This window comes from Monodelphis domestica, chromosome 5, assembly GCF_027887165.1.
Source record: "Monodelphis domestica isolate mMonDom1 chromosome 5, mMonDom1.pri, whole genome shotgun sequence".
Taxonomy (NCBI): domain Eukaryota; kingdom Metazoa; phylum Chordata; class Mammalia; order Didelphimorphia; family Didelphidae; genus Monodelphis; species Monodelphis domestica.
This window is the reverse complement of record NC_077231.1, coordinates 287,315,642-287,339,016: the sequence shown is the minus strand read 5'-3', so window position 1 is coordinate 287,339,016 and position 23,375 is coordinate 287,315,642. Positions and strand designations below refer to the sequence as shown.

The 23,375-nt window shown below is 39.2% G+C and overlaps 1 protein-coding gene across 1 annotated transcript in view; it reads left to right on the top strand.

Moving 5' to 3' along the window:
• Positions 1-23,375, top strand: part of COL6A6 (collagen type VI alpha 6 chain) — a 157,307-nt gene that overhangs the window by 78,801 nt on the left and 55,131 nt on the right. Inside the window, exons 14-22 of the mRNA XM_056800677.1 lie at positions 974-1,045; positions 1,139-1,165; positions 1,581-1,625; positions 1,719-1,772; positions 2,667-2,729; positions 9,945-10,010; positions 11,178-11,231; positions 17,386-17,421; positions 20,389-20,451. Of these exons, the coding sequence (XP_056656655.1) occupies positions 974-1,045; positions 1,139-1,165; positions 1,581-1,625; positions 1,719-1,772; positions 2,667-2,729; positions 9,945-10,010; positions 11,178-11,231; positions 17,386-17,421; positions 20,389-20,451 (480 nt within the window). The remainder of the gene's footprint in view (positions 1-973; positions 1,046-1,138; positions 1,166-1,580; positions 1,626-1,718; positions 1,773-2,666; positions 2,730-9,944; positions 10,011-11,177; positions 11,232-17,385; positions 17,422-20,388; positions 20,452-23,375) is intronic.

Below are 23,375 nucleotides of genomic sequence, written 5' to 3'. Positions count from 1 at the left end.
TCATTTATCTTTATATAATGCCATGTGATCAAATGTCAGTCACTTAGTAAGCATTTCTTAAGTACCTACCATGTGTCAGAAACTATGCCAAGCACAGGAATGTGATAGAAAGAAACCTGAATTTGGAATATCAAGACCCAGATTCAAATCTCAAATCTCACATCTTCCACCTACTACCTGTATAACCTTGGGCAAAAGATTTAATTTTTGGCTTCAGCCTCCTCATTGGTAATGTGAGAAATGGGGTTAGATGACTTCTAAGATCCCTTCTGGCTCCAGATCCCTTGTGATAACTAATTCTCCCTCATCCCAATTGAGCATCTGATTCTTGTGATTCCCCTTTCAACTCATCACCCCACAATGGAGATGTCAGCCACTTGGCTTCTGCATAATGAAAATTCTTCATTTAATATAAGTGCCTTTCATTATTTGAAGGCATTTATATCCCTGTCCTCATCAGGTATATTTATTTTCTATCAGAAGCTTTTAGAAGGTTTCGTTTAATATTTTTTCAGTATCTTTCATCCAAACAACAGACAGATAAAAAATAAAGATGTGTAATAGAGGATCTAGTTTCCCACTCCCTATGGAGTCCAGATTATAAACCTTGAAAGAAAGAATTATTCTTCTAGTGTTGTGGTTCTTAGACTTGGCACCCTCAGGATTTCTTTGCATTCTTAAAAATGATCAGCAATTGCCACCCTAAGAACTTTTGTGTAGGTGGATTATACCAATTGAATTGTTAGAAATTTATAGATGTATTTATAGAAATTGTTATAGAAATAGATTTAAAACTTGAATTTAAGTGATCTTGCCCCCATGAGTCCCTTGAAAAGGTCTTGGGGAATCCCCATGAACCCCAAGACCATACTTTAAGGAGCACTTTTGTGGCAAGTAATATGTCAACCTTTCCAAGCAGAAGTCCATATTGCAATATTGAATATTTATCTAAGAATGCACTCTTCACTCTCAGGGAGAAAGAGGATCACCTGGACCAATGGGACAAGGAGGCATTAAAGGATGCGATGGGAGCAGAGGTCTCAAGGTAACTATATTTGGAAGTCATCGAGAAATATTTTGAGACATCATAACGAAATCTTTCTAAATTTAATCTGTTTTCATTTTTCATCCTTTTCAGGGAAACAGGGGGCTGAATGGAGAGGAGGTACAGTATCAAGGCTCATTGAAATATTGTGGGTAGCATAGATGATTTTAAAACTGTACTGGACAGCAAGTTCATACATCTGAGTTTTAAATAGAATATCTACTGATCTTCCTTTTTTAATTTTTACCTTTTACTTTCAGTCTACTCTATTTGGTTCTTTCCTTTATAATTTGTCATTTTTATTTTCTCCATAAAACATTTACATTTTTTAGTCTTTTAAAAATTTTTAACTTATTTCTAGTTGAACAGCATACTGTATATATAACTATGGAAGTATAGAGAGATTCTGTGTGTGTGTGTGTGTGTGTGTGTGTGTGTGTACACACAGAATACTGCACTGTGTTCTTCTAGTTAGTGTCTTGCATCATGTTACTTTGGCATAAGGTTTTTTTGACAAATATAACTGCATTTTCAGGGAGAAGTTGGGGAGCTTGGGATTGATGGAATAAATGGAGAACAGGTAAACCCACCATCTCCTTACATAGAAACCTTGCATCTTAAGAGGCCTCTTGCTGAGAAAGGGGATACTTTTCACTTTTTTTTTATTTAATAGGGTGACGGAGGCCTTTCTGGAACAAAAGGAGAAAAAGGAGATGAAGGTTCCCAGGTGATATTTTAGGATACTTGATTTTTGAGGGTTTCAATTCAAAAGTGGAAAATAAGGAGATTTTTTTTCAGGAAGTCTACATTTGGATACAGGGATAACCAGGCCAATAAAGAAAGTCCACATTTTGGCTCTAGATTTCCTCAAGGAAGAGTTCCTACATCTTATGAAAACCTAATCTTTTGCCCTTGTTGAAATTTCTGAAATTCTCCAGTAGAGAGGCATTCTTTCCCAAGGCATAATATGGCATAGGACAAATGGAAGCTTTGAGTCCAAGATCCTAGGTTCAAATCTTGCCTCTGGTACTGATCTCCCATGGCACCTTTGACAAGGAATTTCATGTCTCTTGGCTTTGTTCAATTTCCTCATGTGTAAGTTGTGAGAGTTGGACTAGATGCCCTCTGAGTCCCTTCTGTTTTAGCATCTCCCTTCCTATGATGCTGTGGCCACTGGGAAGAGGAAGGTGTAAATAAAATTCACATTTTGTCTGACCTTTACAGCTCACTATAAATTAGTTTGAGATCCTTTCCTGAGAACAGATTTTGATAGAAGAAAAACAGGGTGAAAGCACAAGGATCCAGAATACTGGTTAGGCATTGGCAAAGGAGTGAGGGAAGGGCACCAGCGGGAATGGAATCTGCAGGTTTAAGGGCCAGAAGCCCTAGTCCCTAAGTAGGCTTCCACCAGCTGCCTGATATGCCCCTGCTTTCACAGCCCCAAGACCTCAGAGACAATTCATGCAATGGCAGGATTTTTTTAAAAACTTTCTCTTTCAAGATGCATTTACCAGAATAAAAAAATAAAGATTGTGAAAGTGTTTTTTTTTTCAATTTACATTTTAATGTCTTAGAAGAAAAATTCTGTCCATATCCTAATACAGAACCCTATTATTTTTAGGGCAACCCTGGGAAGAAAGGACCACCAGGTGATGGCGGCAGAAGGGGATTGCGAGGGGATCCCGTAAGTTTCTCGGTTTCTATTCATTTAGATCCCAAAGTTTGAACTCCCATAAAAACCAGCATTCATTAAACGCCAACTAGATGTAAGGCATCTGCTAAGTGCTGAAGATAAAAAGGCAAAAGTGAAATAGTCCTTGCCTTCAAGGGAAGACTTTGTGGTGGAGTGGCTGTGTGTTTACCCGTAGAAACCTACATAGCCGTGATGTCCTTATACATACAGAGAATATACACACTATATAGTATACACACACACACACACACACATTCACATGGTACTTGGAGGCAGGAGGAAGGCACTGGGAGCTGGGGGGATGACGATGAAGAAAAGCTTCACGCAGAAGGTAGGATGTAAACCAAATCTTGAAGGAAGCTGAGATGCTCCAATGGTGGGGAAGGACATTGCAAACATGGAGCATCATTGGTGCAGAGATGGCAGGTCATTTATGGTATTGCTAGGACCACAGTGCAAGGGGAGGAGTCAAAGGAGTGAAGTGTAAAAAGACTGGAAAGGTAGGAAGAAATCAGACCATGAAGAGATTTAAAGGTCAAACAAAGAGCTTATGTTTGTCCTGAGAGGTAAAAGGGAGACATTAAAGTTTATTGAGCAGGAGAATGGCATGACCAGAGGTGGGCATTAGAAAAATCCTATCAGAGGCGGTGGGGGAGATGGATCAGAGGGGATCCATTTGAGGCAGAGAGACCAGTTAGGAAGCTGATGAGGATTGGACTAGGGTGATGGCTTCATGACTCTCCACTGGAAAGCAGATGTCTCATGCCAAGTGTGAGAGCCTGGAGATAGAAGGTCCTGGGTTCAAATCTCACCTCAGATACTTCCTAGCTATGTGATGTTGGGCAACCCCATTGCCTAGTCCATGCTGCTACTCTGCCTTGGAACCAATAATTAGTATTAATTCTGAGATGGAAGATAAGCGTTTGTTGTTTCTTTTAAAAGCCCTAGGGCTGGCAGAACAAAGTGTCTCAACATCTGACATGAGAGAGTACATAGCAATTTCTTGATCTGGGGCTCTTAAAGGAAGGACTCCTGGCAAGAGCCTGTCCTACTCAGGTCAAAACTTGGGCAAAGTGACAGCGAGGCTGAAAAAATGTATGAGTTAACAAAAACATATATTGAGCCTGCTATGAGATTAAGCCTTGCAAAGAGTGAATGCTACATCAATACGTAGAGAAACTTTATTCATTATAGGGGTTGTTTGTTTGTTATAAAATATTAGTCAAGAAAAAACTTGATTACCTTTCTTAAGGAAGACATGGATAATATTTATTGTTCTCATTATCTGTATTTATTATATGCTTTATGTATTTATTTATGCATCTTAAAGAGTTATTACTAAAATTAATATGGTGACTTGGTAGGGAGGAGCCCAAAGTGCTGACTCCATGGAAGCTCAATCCATCTTTCTTGACTTTTTATGATTCTCACTCCATTAAAAATGTCTGAGCCCAATTTCCTCCACTGCCTCCAGACTTATAAGTTATTATCGTAATTTTTTAAGCACTTACAAAATGCAGATTGTTCTGGGTGCTGGTGATGCAGAGCTTAAAAGCACACCAGGGCGCTGATAACCTCCCTGGGGAGATATGGCATAAAGGCAAATACCAGCATAAGAGGTCACACCTAATGGGATGATGGGAGTCACAGGAATCTCATTGGCATGAGCCCCTTGAGGTCATGAGGAACTGTTCAAACTTTAGTGAACTGTGAAATCATGTTTTAAGTTCTGATGACATTTCTTGAAATATAGTTGCGGGTTGGTGGGAGAAAGAATTGGGTACAGTGATTATTCATAAAAATGGATATTTCCATTCAACAGATGCTTATGAAGAGTCTCCTTAATTCTAGTGCCTTCTGTCTGGATTATTTCAGATTAATCCCATCTGCAGTGTTTCTGGATGTACTTAGTTTGCTTATTGGCCCCACATATCCACTTCTTGAGAGCAAGAATTATCTTTTCCCTTCCTATCTCCAACTTTTAGCACAATATCTAGCATTTTATTTAATATTTGGGTATTTAATGGTACTTAATAAAATAATTACAATATAATAAAATAATAATGGTATGTAATAAAAGTTTACTGCTCTCCTTTTAAGTACCAAGCACCATGCACTAAGGATACAAAACCAGAGCAAAACAAAGAAGTGTCTGCTCTCAGGAGGCTTGCATTCCAGTAGTGTCGGGCTAGCACAGAGGGGGGTGGAACATGGAAACTGTCCATTAAATACTGTAAAAATAAATTGGCGAGTTAAAAAAATAAAATATTTAGATGGAAAAATTGTTAAAAACTGTTCAAAAACTATTTCTTTTTTACAATACTGAATAATTTCAAGAAGGAAAAAGGCTTAATAAGTGAGGGGAATCCGAGTAGACTTCATGGAGGAGGAGGTAGTTTCTGAGTCTTCATTGAAGGGAACAAAAAATTCTGTTTCTTGGCAGACATGAAAAAAACATGGCAGAACACTTACAGAGTTGGTGAATGGAATGGCATGTGTTGGGAAGGAGAATAAAATAAAATAAGACCAGAAAGTTAATTGGGAGACAGATGATAGAGCCCTTCAAACACCAGACATCTATTTGATGAAGAGAAGGAATTAGTGCTACAAAATGGATACTAATTAATAAATAGAATGTAAACTCCCCGAGGGTAATTCTGTTTGTGATTTCTAGCTTTGTGTCTCCTACACTGGCATGGTGCCAGGCACATAGTAGATGTTTAATAAATGTTTGAATGAATTAATTTTTAAAAGTATTTAGTACCTTCTCTACATGAGAGAGTCTTTTTTTAACCTTTACCATTTTATCATCAATTCCAAGACAGAAGAGCCATAAGGACTAGGCAATTGGGGTTAAGTGACTCGCCCAGGGTCACACAGTTGGGAAGTATCTGAGGCCAAATTTGAAACCAGATCATCCTGACTCCAGGTCAGGCACTATTCACTGAGCCATCTAGCTCCCCCTACATGAGATATTCTTAACCTGGGATCCATGAATTTGTTTTTAATATTTAAAAACGTTTAATACTTTTCAATATTGTATTTCAATATAATTTTATTTCCTTTTAATCCTATTATTCTGGCATTTCCTCTTTTTCAAGAAGTTCCCCAAGGTGCCTAATTTAGAAACAAGAAATTGTTCATGTCCTGGAAGAATCTGGCTTTTGTGTTCAGATAGATTAATAGAGAGATTTCCCTTTTCCACCTAGAGAAACCAGACGTTTATTTTTGATAACGTATCAACTTGGGTCAATGGTAATTCTTCCCAGTTGAACAATTGGGAAATTTTAAATTCCTTTGTATGTTGTACCACCTGAATCTCCTGAATGTCACTAAATTCTTGAATGTTCAAGCTGACGAGAGAGAGAGAGAGAGATTTGAGAAGACAGCCCTCCGGGGCATTAATATTTCTCTAAACTCTAACTTTACCACATGTGTTGAGCCTCATCCTTGTTTCCCAGCACCCCACTCAGAAAGACATCCCAACATTGATTATGCTGCCTGTCTTTGTGGGTGGTACTTGTGGATTTCTATTTCAGTGAAAGGATGGGAGCAGAGCAGAACCGATGGAACTTCTGCTGGCGTGTGTGTGCAGAGGGCACATATGTGAATGGGTTATTCAAAGCCATGTGTTCCATTAGCATAATTTCTGGGAAATGTAAACACATATTGGTAGAGTGCCATGTTCCCATGTCAGTTTGGCCTTTTGGGTTCTCACGTTGGGAGCCCATAATGCTCATTATTGACTGTTGTGTCAAAGAAAATACAGCAAAATCAGTTATTTGGTCTGTAGTGTTTGGGGGCAGCTAGGTGGCACAGTATATACAACATTGGGCTTAGAATTGGGAAGACTCTTCTTCATGAGTTTAGAAATCTCACCACAGATACGTCCTAGCTGTGTGACCCTGGGCAAGTCACTTAAACCTGATTGCCTAACCCTTATGGCTCTTTTATCTTACAACTAATACTAAGAAGGTAAGGGTTTTAAAAAAAAGTTTTAAACTCAAATCTGCCAGCAGTTCTATATGGTAGGAATATTTCCCCCCCATTTCCCTGACCCTCCTTGAAGTCAACATGACATTGTTGGAAGAGCATTACCTCAGGAGTCAGAGAACTTGGGTTCAAGTCCTTGATTACTATCTAGGTGACTTGGGGCACATCATTTGACTTCCTTGGGGCCTCAGTTTCTTCCTCTGAAAAATGAGGTCCTCTAGGATATCTTCCAGCTCCAAGTATCTCTGAGCCCAAGCTTTCCTTCCAGGTTCTGCCATTAAATATATCAATTCTGCTCATCCCTTCTTTCCTTGAAATAGCATCCTCTAGATACCACACAAAAAGATAGGAAAAAAATCCTCAGAATTGGAACATTCTTCTGGATGGAGGGGAGGGGAGTATGGAAGGAGACTTAACATATACACATATTAAAGTTCCCAGTGCCATCCATGATCATGTAGGACCTAGTGTTCTCCTCAGGTGCCCAATGGGAGAAGTATTTTCTAGCACCTGTCTCCTTGGGGTTGCCCTTTCTTTCTTTTAAACCTTATCTTCTTATTAGATTCTAAGTATCATTTTTAAGGCAGAAGAGCAGTAAGGCTAGGTGGTGGGGGTTAAGTGACTTGCCCAGGGTCAAACAGCTAGGAAGTATCTAACATAGATTTGAACCCAGGTCCTTTCCAACTCCAGATATGGTGCTCTGTCCACTGTGCAACCCACCTGCCCCTGAATTACTCTTTCTTTAAGCACATGGCTTAGGACTGACTCATGTACATGGTTTATCAATCCAAATTTTCTAAGTATTTTTATATTTCCTTTATTGATAAATTCCCACACACATGTTTATAGTTTGTAGCAAGAGGCAGCATGATATTGAGCATTGATATTCTCAACTTTTTGTCTGGGAATCCCTTTAGATACTTAATTATTTAGGACCCCCCAAATTTATTGTCTATATGGAATATACTCTCCTATTAAAAATAAGTATCTTTGTATCATTATGAAAATGATTTTGACCTCATAAACCCTCTGAGGGGATCTGAGAACCACTTTGAGAACCACTGGTCCAAATTCAAGTACCTGATGCATATTGGCAGTGTGACCCTGGACAAGTCCTATAACCTTTTAGTGCCCCCAAGCAAGCTCTTTAGACTGATGAGTGGCAAAGCAGGTACCAATCTGCATTGGTAAAATGGGTGTTTCTTCAGTGGGAAATGAACTCAAATCCTTGGTTTTATCCCTCTCTACTCATCTCTCTCAAAATAGAAGTTATCCAATTTTTCTCAAACCTTTACCTTCTAGAATAAAGGTAGAAGAGCAGTAAGAGCTAGGCAATGGGGGTAAAGTGACTTGCCCAGGTAATGCAACTAGGAAGTATCTGAGGTCAGATTTGAACCCAGGACTTCCATCTCTAGACCTGGCCCTCAATCCACTGAGCCACCCAGCTACCCTTGAAGTTACCCTATTTTAAGAAAACTTGATATACCAAAATTCAAACTCAGAAAGATAAAGACAAATTTGAAGGTAATTCTTGGATTTACTAAATGCTTCACTTCTGAATCCCCTCTACTAATGTATTCCCCTAGCACATTTAAAGTATATTCTTTAAAGAATTGACTGATTTTTTTCAACCACCATTTTAGACCCACATCTGTTATTTAGAAGTGATTATGTCCCAGTGTGTGCTCAGCAAATATCTGTTGACTGACTAATATGGTGTCTACTTGGGTTTACCAGATGGGCCAAATTGGCCACCAAATTCAGTCAAACAACTGAACAGCTGAGCCAAACAACTGGTTTTATTTTATTTTTCCAAGGGAATTATGACTACTTTGACAGAATTGATCAAACCAATGGGTTGTTTTGGCATCGTGTAGACATGGTTTCCTCTGCCACTCATAGTTCCAGGGAAGTTAAGGGGAATTAATTACACTAGCAAACATGAAAAAGAGATTCTGGCTAGTTTCTGGAGGAAAAAAAGTGTATACCTGCTGATGGGTTGATTTTTTTTAACGTATTTGGCTTCTTTTGGTTACCTGTTCAGCGGGTCTTAAAACAAGAGAGCTTTGGCAAGGAGAATTTAGCAATAGGAAGTATGGCGGGAGAAGAGAAGAGTGTGTGGGCAGGTCTGTGACTCATGAGGTATGCCTGCACCTGAGATAATGCCTTCCCAACAGGATGCCTTCGAGAGCCAACAGGGTCTCCCCACTTGGGCAAGGAAGAACACCTACTTGTTCCCTTTTCCAGATGTCAGACAGGATAGACCTGGAGGGGAAGGGAGGCGACTTAAAAGGAAGCAGTAAATAAGAGGAGAAGCTGGAGAGGGTCAGAGGGAAGCATAGCTTTAGCCATGTCTGGTTGACCCTTCAAGAATAAGACTATTTGGGGGGCAGCTGGGTAGCTCAGTGGATTGAGAGCCAGGCCTAGAGATGGGAGGTCCTAGGTTCAAATCTGGCCTCAGACACTTCCCAGCTGTGTGACCCTGGGCAAGTCACTTGACCCCCATAGCAAATACCCTTACCACTCTTCTGCCTTGGAGCCAATACACAGCATTGACTCCAAGACGGAAGGTGAGGGTTTTAAAATTAAAAAATTAAAATAAAAAAAAAAGAATAAGACTATTTGGAGGGCAGCAAGGTGGCTTTGTGGATAGAGAGCCAGGCCTAGAATTGGGAGGTCCTGGGTTCAAATCTGGCCTCAGATACTTCCTAGCTGTGTGATCCTGGGCAAGTCACTTAACCCCCATTACCTAATCCTTACTGCTTTTCTGCCTTGGAACTAATATTAGTATCCTTTCTAAGATAGAAAGTAAAGGTTTAAAGTAAATGAACAAATGAGTAATAGGGTTTGAGGCAGCCAGGTGGATCAGTGGTAGAAAGAGATGCCTGAAGGACAGAAGATAAGGGTTTAAAAAATAATAGTAATAATACTGTTCATATCACCAATATCAGTAGCCAAATCCTTGATCTTTATTCCCTCCTTGAAGCCTCCAAGGAGCCATGAAAGGCCAGGAGGCTCTATATGGGCAAGGGAGAACTTTGAAACAACTTGTCTACTTTACTGTACTTGTGCTCTTAAGTCGGTGGGATTTCAATTGCCAAATTCTTTCTTTTTTTGGCTCAAATTCTTGTGAAATACCCAAGGAGAAATGATGTAAAAATTGCCTTTTCTTTTATCAAAAGCTGCTGACAATTTTGTCTTTTATTTTCCTAGGGCAACCCTGGATCAGACAATAACAGAGACGGACCCAAGGGCCCAAAAGGAGAAAGGGGGAAACAAGTAATTATGTGGAAATTTGAAACTGTTTTTGTAAAATGGCACAAGACAACCGTGAAGCTTAAACATGAGGGAATGGGACATAAAAAACTGGAGAGAAAGAATTCCATGATCAGAGGCCAGTTTGTTTAATATACAAAAATCTAACTATACAACAGCTGAAACATCCCTTTCAGTTGGCTCCTGGCATACGGGAGGGCAGGTGATTGTCTTGAGGTCCTCCCTTGGACCAGGAGTGAATGTCTTGACTAACCTTCCCATGGGTATATTTGTCTATTAAATGGGAATGTCTCTTTCCCAGTTTAAAATACGGGGACATTGGATGTAACTAATGCCAACAGGAGAATTCTCTCGCCTTCCAACACTTTGGGGAAGCACATTGTAAAAAGAACAAAATATCTTTCTTGTTACATGATAGCAAGAGCATGAACCGGGACAGCTTGACTCCTCAGATGCTCGAGATAAATCTCTCTGTGGCTGATTTGCCAGGCACAGATTTTCACCAAGTTTTTTAATTGGAGAATTTTATCCTTTCTTGAGGATTTAAAAAAAAATGGAAATATTGGACTAGTTTCTGCCTTCCATTCTTCTTTATTGAAGAATTCTTTTCATGACTCTTCCTTGTTGTGGATGGTAAAGTAGACTGATAAGCCATCTTTTCTCACTCTGTTTGCATTTGGGAAGGACTTTATTTTGAGATGTTAATCAGTGGTCTCTTAGACACCACATGGACTTGGCCTAAGAAATATGTCCCAGATGACCGATGAATAACCCACATGTAGGAAGCCAAAAAAAGAGATCATATTAATAACTGATAGAGAACATACTTCATTAGCAATAAATGGCAATAAAATGCACATAAGGTCTTAAAGGATATATTTAACTTAATATGACATAATATAGGACAGAAAATGAATTGGAGAGATGCGAATGAATGCGGTCATCCAGTTGGTATTTTTATTTTATTTTTTTGCCTTTGTTCTTCATTTCCTCAAAGGAACATTTGATGAATGGCCATTGGGATGCGTTGCAAAAGGGCAGAACCCCTCCCTCAGCTTCTCACATGTGACCCTCTTGGCTTCTCTGGTTTCCTTACAAATTGATTAAAAAATAAAGTGTGGGAAAAGGTTTGCTCTTGTCTTAATGTGAAACTACTTGTTTCCTTGACAGGGTACAAGAGGACAGCTAGGAATACCAGGATCTCCAGGCTCCCGAGGAAACACGGTAAGAACCCACCTAGAGTGGAAACCAAACTTTCTAATGGCCTCCGTTGTGACTGCGGTGGTTGGTTCTAATCTGGGAGAGGGGACTTATGGTTCTCCATTATGACTCGTTGCCTTGGTTGGCCTGAACTGATGATAGAAAGCTCTGAGAGCAATAGTGGCATTCGATCATCCGAGAATCCTCCTAACCTGGTGACAACAGGAATCGCCTCCAAAGGGAGAAAATATCCCAGGAGGCTTAGGCAGACCACAGAAGGTCCTCACAGATGTCATGCCACATTCTGAGTCCAAATTAGACTTTTAGGTATACCACAATGACTCTAGACTCACTCTGAGGCTTAGAACAGGAAAGGGAAATAAAAAAGGCATTTTTCATTCCATCCCTTCATTTTACAGGAATGGAGGCTTTAGAATAGAGAAGTGATTTATTCAAGGTCACACAAGTCGTCTGTAGCAGCAGAGCAAGAATTTGAACCCAGGTCTTCTGACCCCAAAGCCAGCATTCCCTATCCTGTGTTATTCTGCATCCCTCAAAACACATCCCCAGGTGGAGAGGGATGTCTGTTTGAAAGCCAAGTTTGGGGGGTTTGTTCTCATTAACACTCTGGCCTTGAGGTATGGAGATTGCCTATAAGACCCCCTCTTGACCACTTAGCCAAACTCAGAGACTGTAAAAGGGCCAAGGAAAAATATGGGGGGGGATGATTAATGAGGTACATCTATATTCTGATTTCACACTAGGTTCCAAATTAGATTCTTTCTTTCTCGTGTTAATATGTTTTCTAGCACTTTTTAGTATATTTCCAGGACTCTTTTCCTAAGTAATTATGCCTTTTCTCCTAAAAGGCTAACAAAATTAAAAAGTTGGGCATGAGTTTTGATTAAATCTATTTTGCTCAACTTACAGTTCCTTCCTCAGTCAGATGATGATATTGGGACCGGCCTCATCACCTCGGGAGAAAAACATCCTCCTATACTTTGTATGGCAAAAAAAAAAAATGAATTCATAGGAGGGAGGAAGAAAAAAGTCTGAAATGTTCAGAGCTTTGGGGCCTCTGGAAAAAACCATTTCATTAATGCAACTATGGATATAAAATAGTGCATTAGCTAATCATCTCCTATCCTAAAGGGCGTGACTCTCTTACATACCCCTGGAAAACATTCTCAACTTAAAGAATATTGTCCATAAGGCAGTATTACACAGCCTATGGGAAGAGGAAAAGCTGATCTCATAGAAGCAATAGCTTTCTCCAGGGGCCAAGCAGCATCTTTATTGACTGCTTGTCCTTCGCCCCCTTTAGGCATCACAGCCAGCTTCTTGGGGGGCAGTCCTGATCAATGGCACTTGCATGTCACGTTGGATAAAACCGGGTCCTAAAATGGGCCACCATTGTGTTGAGTATTTGTGAAGAAAGATGGTGCCCAGGACTGCACGAGTTACTGACGCACTAAAGCGATGTAATTGGCAAGAGCCAACAGAAGGGATGTTTCTAGTGAGTTATTGAAACATGGACCTCCAACAGGAAGGCATTGCAGCCGAGGATTGAGAAACCCCCAAGGAAAGAAGGCATTCTTGGTGAACAAATGGCAGTGCCTGCGATGGATGGGCACATCGTGAATGAGACTGTGCAGCTAAGAGGAAGCACTATTATTCGTTATTATGGCAGATGGCAAAGGACATCTGTGGTCTGTGTAGCCAAAGGGCAGGTTTCACTTCTAACTAGGGTGGAAAGGACTGTTCATCATGCACTGACCTTTTCATCTAATGAGGCCAAGGAGAACAAAGCAGGAATATGAATGGGTTTGCTTCTTAGATGGAGTATGATTAGAACTGACATTTTCTATCTAAAGAAATGATTGCTTTTTCTCAGGATCCGGAGTCCCAGGTCTTGGCAGATGTTCCAGGACAGCATGTAGTCATACTTGGACTCTGGTAGAATAGTATGAATCCTAAAGATCTGAGCCATTTGGCTTGGAGAGACCAAAGTATGCCTTTCAGGGTCCCCATCCATATGCTCACGCACTTATTCGCTTGCACTTTCCTTCTTGGCAGGAAGCTAGGACTACCTATTTGGTTCCTTTGGTTCCAAGGGTAGGCTTGGAAGAAGGAGTCCAGGAGTCTTGGTTCTGTCAAGAATGGTCAATAAACATTTATTAAGCACTCAGGAGGTGCCAGGGACTGTGCTAAGTGCTGGGATTATTAAGAGAGTCAAAAGACAGTCCCTTCTCTCAACGAGCCCATAATCCAATGAGGGAACAAGAAGCCAACAATTATGGAGAAGCAAAGCTCAGGGGCTCAGCAGGTAGCACACCAAGCTTGGAATCAGGAAGATTTATCTTCCCGAATTCAAATCTGGCCAGATCACTTCACCCTGTTTGCCTCAGTTTCCTCATGTCAAATAAGTTGGAGAAGCAAATGGTAAACCACTCCAGTATCTTTGCCAAGAAAACCCCAAATGAAGTCATGAAGAGTTCAACACAATTGAAAATGACTGATCAGCAAGCTTATGTGGAATAAATTAGAAAGAATTAAGAGAGAGAAGGCACTAGAATGAAGAGTGTTTTAAAAAGGCTTTTGTAGAAGAGAGGATTTTGGAATTTGAAGATGAGGAAGGAGAACATTCCAGGCATGGGAGGATGGGGAGGAAGCCAAGGAAAATGCCTGGAGCCAAGAGAGATCTTATTCATGGAACAGCCAGGCGTCCAGTGCCATGGCATTAGAGTATGTGTTGGAAGTAAGGTGTTAGAGGAGGGGGCTAGATTATGAAGGGCTTTGAATGCCAAATGGAAGATTTTGTTTTTAATCCTGAATATTATAGGGAGCCCCTGGAATGTATGAAGACTACAAGGAGCCAGGCTTAAGTAAAATTGGTGAAAAGGAATAAGTTTAGGGATAGCAGGGTCCACAGCTGGAGAGGAGAGACTGGCCCAAGTTCACCCAGTTGTGAGTGTCTGAGCTGTCTCTGTGACCCTGCACTCCATCTCCCCTCTCAGAAACCCTTCTTTCTCTTCCTGAAAGATGCTCCCTTTCTCCATTACTCCTGAATTGCCTGTACCATTCCCTGAGCCCTGCTGTCAGCCCTCATTTAAGATTTGATGATTAACATTGAAGGTCTCACATCTCTCAAAGATATTTCTATTTTAACAAATTACTCCTGAATATTAAAAGACTTTCAAGATATGAATTTCTAATGATGGAATTTGGGGTATAATAAATCAAAAGGGAAGATATTTAGGGCCAAAGAATCCTTCCCAGAAGCCCTCCTATATGAAGCATTTAGGTAACCCTCCTCTACCCTCTCTTAAGGCTGACCTTGGTGCTACACAAATGTAGCACATTATTCCATTTGTGGCCTTCTTTAACGTTGATATATTTCCTTTACAATTTGATTGTGTTAATGACAGTCCTGAGCTTGAATCCTACCACTGACTTTCTGAGGGACCTCAAGTTAAGTGGTTAAATCAGTAAACTTGTTCTGGATCTTCTTAGTTTTATTGCTATAAAGCAGAGGTAATAGCCTACAGTAGTAGACAGCTCAATAAACTCCAGGATCAAATACAAAATATTCTATTTGGTATCCAAAGCCCTTCATAACCCAGCTTCTTTCTTTCAGTTGACTTCCATCTTGCTGTTCCTTTTCTCAGCTCACAGCATTTTCTCTGGCTGTCCCCCTGCCTGTAATGCTCTTCCTCCAGATCTCCAACTCTTGGTCTCCCTGGCTTTCTTTAAGCCCCAATTAAAATCCCTTCTTCTACAGGAAGCTTTTCTCTTGATTCTGGGGCTGTCTGTCTCTTAATCCTTTATATAGCTTGTATTGTATATATTTATTTGCATGTTGTTCCCCCATAACACTGTGAGCTCTTTGAGGGCAGGAATTATCTTTTGCCTCTTTTAAGATGCTAGCACTGTAGGCACTCAATAAATATTTGCTGACTTTTTTTTTTAAACCCTTTCCTTCTGTCTTAGAAACAATAGGGTATTGGAGGGGAGGAGCTGGATAGCTCAGTGGATTGAGAGCCAGACCTAGAGATGAGAGGTCCTGGCTTCAAATCTGGCCTCAGACACTTCCCAGCTGTGTGACCCTGGGCAAGTCACTTTAACCCCCCATTGCCTAGCTTTTACCACTCTTCTGCCTTGGAACCAATACACAGTATTGATTCTGTATTGATTCCAAGATGGAAGGGAAGGGTTTTTTAAAAAAAGTGTATTGGGTCCAAGGCAGAAGAGTAGTAAAGGCTAGGCAATGGGAGTTAAGTGACTGGACCAGGATCACACAGCCAGGAAGTATCAGAGGTCATATTTGAACCCAGGACCGTCCATCTCTGGGCCTGGCTTTCAATCCATTGGGCCACTTAGCTGTCCACTTGCTGACTGTCAGAGCAATGAATGTGAATTTAAGTTTATCAGTTGTATGATGGTATCTTTGCCTTTTTTGGTGGCTTCCTTGATAGAAGTGCTACTACCTGTAGCACTTGCCTCATTGTGTGGTAGTGAGATTCAAATGAGATGATGCCTGTGTAAAGTGCTCTAGAAATATTAGTCATTATAATTATTGCTACTAAGAACCTTAACTTTGGCCCAAAGACAGAATGAAGGTATTAATAGGAAACCTTTCATAGCTCCTTAGAGGGGAAAAAAATATCGGTGTGACCAGATGGCATTTTTGTTTTCTGAAGTCAGCTGAGTCGTCTTTATTGGCTAGTGTCTTCGAATAGTATTGGATTTGTTTGTGTTTTGTTTTGTTTTGTCTTGTTTTTCTAGTTAAGCAGGTTACATTGCTTTGGATAAAACTGAATCGATTTGGCCACCTTCCTTCCATCCCAGGCACCACCACCTCCCACCTGCCAATCCACAGTGAGCAAATGTAGCCAAAGTTCTGTTATTCGGGGACTGATTATCTGCTGTGCCTGATTCTCCAAGCCCTTGGCTGCTCGTCCCTTTCCCTCTGGCTCGCTGCCTTTTGGCCACAACACCAATAATTGAGGTTTTTTGCTGGTTGGCCTGGTGAAATATAAAACGACGAAATCGATTTCAGTCCATTTTTGCAATCTGTGAACAGCTCCAGTATGGAATCAAGAGGAATTACTGGCTAAAATGGATTTTTTTTTCAAGAGCTGGAGATGGTGTCCCTCATGATGGAAATAGGATTTCTCTGAGAACATTTTGAAGCTAGTGATCATTTTCCTCTCTAACATCAAATAGGAAATTGTCTATCAGTAAACACTCCTTTTGTGTGACAACTTTAAATGTGAAAAAAAAGAATTTCCTCTATTTCATTTTTTAAAAAATTTCTCCCAAACTCTTTTCTCTGAGGGGCATGCCATACCTATGTACTCCTCCTGAAACCAGAATTTCCAAATGCTCTCACTATGGCTTTGGCCCCAAAACATGCCTTGGACTAGCTAATTTGGAAAAGGTTTGGTGGTGATATTGCTAGTTTGGGGATGAGAAAATAGGGGCTTTTGGAGATAGAGAACCAGGGTTTGTATCCCAGCTCCACCATCATTGTATGATTTGGGGTCTCATTTTTTTTGGATTTGGGTCTCAATCCATCTGGATCTCCTATAAAATAAAGCTGTTCTTTAATGTTCCTCCAGCTCTAAATCAATGATCCCAGGATCCTGTGAGCAGGACTTGGGAGCTATCCCAGGACACACCTGAATGATTAAATTCTATCTGAAGATAGTTCCCTACCTGCTGATATAAATCCACTATAAGAAATATGGAAACTGAGTAGGGTTGGGCATCCTTGTAATCTCAGCTACAGAGGAAACGGAGACTGGTGGATCTCTTGGACTTGAAAAATCTCAACTCCAGTGGACCGAGACATTCAGGAGTCCATCCATATTAAGGGATATCAATAAGATGAGTCTCCAGAAAGGGAAGGATACCCCAAAGAGGTGGTAAACTGGTCCATTTGATCCAGTTTAGAAAGATAGATTAAAACTTTGTGTTTAGATTTGTCTAGATATTGTTCATTTTTATATATTTACATGTATATATATATGAATATATACACTTAGTGTATATGAATTATATGTGAGTGTATGAGTGTAGGCATTTATACACGTATAGATATGTATACACGTGTGTATATATGCATGTGTTTCTGTTTACTTATGGGTTTTTTTATGCTTTTTTTCTCCCCTTCTAGCCAAGGCATGGCCGACGAGGACCGACTGGCCCACAGGTACAGTCATCCTTTTCTCACTCTCCCACCAGAATGGCATTTGTTCACACAGTAATGATATCACTAAGCCATCATCATGATGAAAAGAGAATATGAATGTAGAGGGGACAAGTGACTTCTCCCTCCATGAATTGATGGGCAGATAGGATAATAAGATGGGTTAGAGTTTAAAATAGTAACAATACAAGAGGGGATGGGGAAGATTAATAAAAGGAATGTTAAGTTTTTCCAACATTGAAGTGTCCCTGGTGGGCAGGCGATGCCAACAGGGTTGTGGAAGAATCCCACTTCCCCGGGGCCATGTCTTATCCACCTTTTTATCCCCTGAAGCTCCTCTAAAGGAAACAGCCAAAGGAAGATTGTAGGAGCAGAACTGAAGGAAGCTAATTAGGATACTTCTGTGGGGCAAGTCCAAGGGTTAACGGAGTCAGGATTCAGGGAGATAATATTCAAATGGCAACTGAAGATGTAGACCTGGGACCCAAATGGAAAAGTGGTTGGTGGGAGGAAAGTCAAATTCTCCAGAAGCTTAGAGGAGAGAGAAGTACTCGGTCTTTCTGTCTCTCCCTGTTTTTACTCTCAAAATATGACTTTGGTGGTGGCAGAGGGAAGTTTGTAGAAAGTGTGACAGGAACCCATTTGAGGTGTATTTGAGGGGATGGAGGGATGGCTTGGATGTATCCATTTCATCACATTCATTTAGGAAAATGGTGTACCTTATTGTTCCTCAGTGTAGAAACTCCAGTTTTTAGGCTAGTTTGAACTCAATAGCATAATGTAATGGCTAAGAAACAACTGGTTCTTGTTTCCAGATCTGATACTAAATGTCTTGGCAACAGAAAAGAAGTGTTTAAAATTTTGAAAATAAAATTTGGAAAACTTGATCAGACTTTAGATTTCAAAGGATGATCAGGCCAAATTTCCTGAAAAACAAAATGCATACAATTTTTTGAACTAGGAAAGTCAGGTAATTTTAATCCTCTTTAGTTAAACTTGACTCTGATTTGGTTTCATTGGAGAGCCTGAGCTGAGTTTATTCAAAAGTTTTTATTTAATTTATCCCATTTGATCCTCACAGTAACTCTTATAACAAGGTTGAATTGGAAGGACCAATTTGGAAGTCTGGGAAGGAATGAAATTGTTAACAGAGAAAGTATTGTGAACTAAAAAAAGGCTTTGAGGGCCAGTTCTTGCCTGTGACATTTGTTATAGGTAGGTTTCCTCAAATATTATAGAAAAAAAGAGTTTTTATTTATATATTTGAATGCCTCAGGACAAGTAGAAAACAAAACAAGATTTAAAAAAAAACAGAATAAAATTCTATTGTAAATTCCATGGGTGCCAGGCACATATTTATTTAAACTGTGGGCCAAATTATATTACCTTGGTACATGCCAGTGAGTCACAGCGCACCTGTCTGTGAATTACAGCCTGTAAGGCTTTAATGGTGATATTATCTTGGTCCAAAATTAAAGGCTTTTAGCATCATATGTTGCAACTTGGTGTGGATAGAGCTAAGTTTACATTGGCACTGGGCAGCTCAGGTTGGTGACCAGATAAGCATAGAGCAGTCTTCTACCTCTAGACCTGAAAATCTTTTCAGAGTGAGAATTGGTATGACTGTTGCCCAAGTATCCACTGAAGGAGCATGAAAAGGATGTAGTTCCTACAGAAAGTGAAGAGATATTTGCAACAGAAACCAAGAGGGCTGGGCAAAGTGGACACCCCAGGAGATCAAAATCAATCAGGGAGATTGAAAGGAGAAACAGAAACTGAGATGAGAGAATCAGTCATTCATGACAGGGTTCAAGATGTGGGCTCTCCTAATGTCAGAGACTTAAGGGGCATCCACAGAGATCTAACAAGCTGTTCTTCTTCTTGGAGCCCCTCCCACCTAGACCTCTGAAACTCTTTGCATCTGTGCCAGTCATAGACTGTGCAAAACAAATCTGATGGCTTTTGTGCTAGGATTTTTTGTTGGTGTAAAAGAATTTGTTTATACTATGACTTTGAGTATTTCCATAAGGATCAAGAAATAGCATTTTTCAAATGTGCTTAACAGTTTGGGGAAATTAGATGAAATGTGTTCATCATAGTCTTTAGTCTAGAAGAAAGGAATAGATAAAGGATGGCTTATTTGAAAAGCACCTTGCTCAGTACTATAGATTCAAGAAGAGCAATATTGCTCTTCTCTCAAGGAACTTAACATTCTAAGTCAGAGAAACCCAACAGTCACTAGGATGCAGCCACAAAACAGATGTTAATGCATCTTTTTTTTTCTTCTTAAAAAACAACAACAAAAAAAAACCCTTACCTTCCATCTTAGAATCAACACTTTTTATTGATTCCAAGGCAGAAGAGTGGCAAGGGCTAGGCAATGGGGATCAAGTGATTTGCCCAGAGTCACACAGCTAGGAAGAGTCTGAGGTCAGATTTGAACCTAGGACCTCCCATCTCTAAGCCTGGCTCTCTATCCACTAAGCCATCTAACTGCACCCAATTAATGCATCCTTAGGGTAACTTCCATAGATAAAACCAGGTCTGTTTCTGATGTTGATCCATTAGACAATGTTCTTGGGTCATTGTTCTTCAGGTCTTCCTAACACCTCCTTATTTAGAGACTATTTATTCCATTGGTCAACAGTATGGGATATTTCCTTCTCTCTCCCCCTACCCAACTTTCAATGATTTTGTGGCTCATGAGCAGTGCTAACAAAGAACGGGCAGAGATCATTCAGATCAGTCAGTAGTTCTGGTACTTTCTTTACATCTCTGCTGAAAGTATTTGGTTGAGAAAGGTGATGCCAAAGATGTTGTTGTGTGGGCAGGTTAAAAAAACCAATTTATTTACAATGCCCCATCATGAATGATTCAAAACTCCTTTCTAGGATCACATTTTAGAAACAAAACCACACTCCTCTGTTCTCATACAGCAGTCGCAATGTTGGTGTTTCTTTTTTATTCTAGGGAATAAATGGAGCTTCTGGTATGGATGGCCATGATGGACCATTGGGATTAAAGGGCCCCCAGGTGAATATGAACATTGATTAGTACCTTTGAGTGTGTGAGCACATGTGCAAACGTATATATGTATTTATATAAATTTATTTGTAAATATTTATATTTTACATATATAAAATATATACACATGTATTTATATAGATTTATTTTATATATTTTACATATATAAAAATATACACACGTGAATTTATATGCATTTATTATATATTTTACATGCATAAAATCTATACACATATGTATTTACATATATTATTTTACATATATAAAATATATACATATATGTGTTTATATAGCTTTATTATATATTTTTACATATATAAGAATAAACACATATGTATTATATAAATTTATTTTATCTATTTTACATATATAAAATATATACACACATGTATTTAAATAGGTTTATTTTATCTATTTTACATATATAAAATATATACACACATGTATTTAAATAGGTTTATTTTATCTATTTTACATATATAAAATATATACACACATGTATTTATATAGGTTTATTTTACATATATAAAAATAACACATATATATTTATATAGGTTTATTTTATCTATTTTACATATATAAAATATATACACACATGTATTTATATAGGTTTATTTTATCTATTTTACATATATAAAATATATACACACCTGTATTTATATAGGTTTATTTTATCTATTTTACATATATAAAATATATACACACATGTATTTATATAGATTTCTTTTATATATATTTTACATATATAAAATATATACACACATGTATTTATATAAATTTATTTAATATATATTTATACATATATAAGAGATATAGACATATATACACATACGTACACACACAGAGGGTAAATGTATATATTTGTCTATGTAGGACGGTGACTAGAGAATTCATATTGACCCTATCTGAGCAGGTACTTCAAGGAGGCCAAGAAAACTCTTGAGGATAAGCTCTGGGTAACAGCTAGAATTTTGCGTAGCAGGGCTACAGCACCGCAGATGCAAAGGGCAGCAGAGCAGAAGGATTGACCATTGGTGTAGGAAAGAATTGCCTCAAATACAGAGTGAGAACAAGCTGTGTTCTTAAGAAAAATGATTTCCACGTTGACTGGTTTGTTCTCTGGGGTTTGATCCTCTTGGAAGCTGAGCCCTTTTACACTTGCAAGGGAAAAGACTGCGCATGGGTTGACACCAGTCAGATGATGGGAGCAAAGGATGAGCCAAAGGGCAAAATCTTCTGAAACAGTTAGTTAGAATATGAGGCAAGTTAAAAAAACAAACAATGATCTGGATTTAATGAGAACATGAAAAAATGAGGCCAAAACTCAAGAAGTAAGAACATGTTTTTTCCATAAAAATCACCCTTGGCTTTGAAAGCTTGAGGAAGAGTTGCCCTGTTGAGGGAAACTGCCATTTTTTTCAAAGATTTAATCCACACGATTGTTTTCTATTAGTACATTTGCTCTTTTAAGCTGAACAAAGTATCTTTGATTTATTCATGTTTTATCACAGGCTCCCATTGCAGTAAATAGCCTTTCTTTCTTGAACCCCAAGTATTTCAAATCAATTGATTTTTTTCTTTTTTCCCCTTATTTCCCCAATAAAGGAAGTGCTGTAGAACCTTTAGGAAGGTCCATTAGGATCAGGGTTTGTGTTGTTTTGTCTATTTTTTCCTCTGGCATCTAGAACAGTGCTTAACAGAGAGTAGGTGCTTACTGAAGGTTTGTTGAGTCAGATCGAGTTCAATTCAAATGAAAATGGTAAGTGACTACGTTAGAAGAGACTTGCCAGCTCCTATGAAATCTTCTCCATCTCAATTTTAATACACCTTTAAATTAAAGCATTTTTATGAGCACAAAAGTAATATAAATAATAAAAAATAAAACAATGTCAATCAATAAGCATCACCAAGCCCTTATTAGGTATAAAGCACTATGGGGGCAGCTAGGTGACACAGCGGGTAGAGTGCCAGACCTAGAATCAGGAAGACTCTCGCTTCAGCCTCTTAGCAGATGGGTGACCCTAGTCAAGTCACTTAATCTTGTTTGCTTCAGTTTCCTCATCTGTAACTGAGCTAGGGAAGGAAATGGCAAATAATTCAAGTATTTTTGGCAAGAAAACCCCAAATGGGGTCATAAGAGAATCAGGCACAACTGAAAAAATGACTGAACAACTAGGCTGGGCATTTGAGATACAGAGACAAAAGTGCCTTCAAGGAGTTGATTCTTGGAGCATGCTAATATATAAATATATTTGAACTAAGTAAAGACTGATGGGGAAAGGGAAGGGCACTCCCATCGGGAGATGAGTAAAAGTTTCATGTTGAGAGTAGTGCTTCAACTGGCTCTTGGGGGGACTCAGTGATTTTACAAAGTATAAATAAGGAAGGAAAAGGCAGCGAGGTGACTCAGTGGGTAGAGTCAGACCTGGAGATGGAAAGTCCTGAGTTCAAATGTGACCTCACATATTTCCTAGTGGTGTGACCCTGGGCAAGTCACTTAACACCAATTGCTTACCCCTTGCCCTTCTTCTGCCTGGGAACCAATACTTAGTATTGATCCCAAGACAGAAGGTAATGGTGTGTTTTGTTTTTATTTAAAAAAAAAAGAAAAAAAGAGGGAAGAATTCATTCACTCCTTAGGTGATGGCCAATGCAGGGTATTACATATGATTCTGCAATTGTTATTCAATATAACATGAACTGAAATGAATAGTAAGAATTTCTGCCGTATTTTACTATGGGTAATACATCACATTGGGGATTTTTTGTAATTGACTACTTTTAAATGATGTCATTGTATGAAATAAATTTTGTTTTCCATCAGATTTTTTAAAAGGTATGAAGCTCCCTTAAACACACATACCTCTCCCATGATGGGAGAATATGTGTGCTATAAAGGGGAATGGGGGTAACAGGTCCCAATAATTCATTTT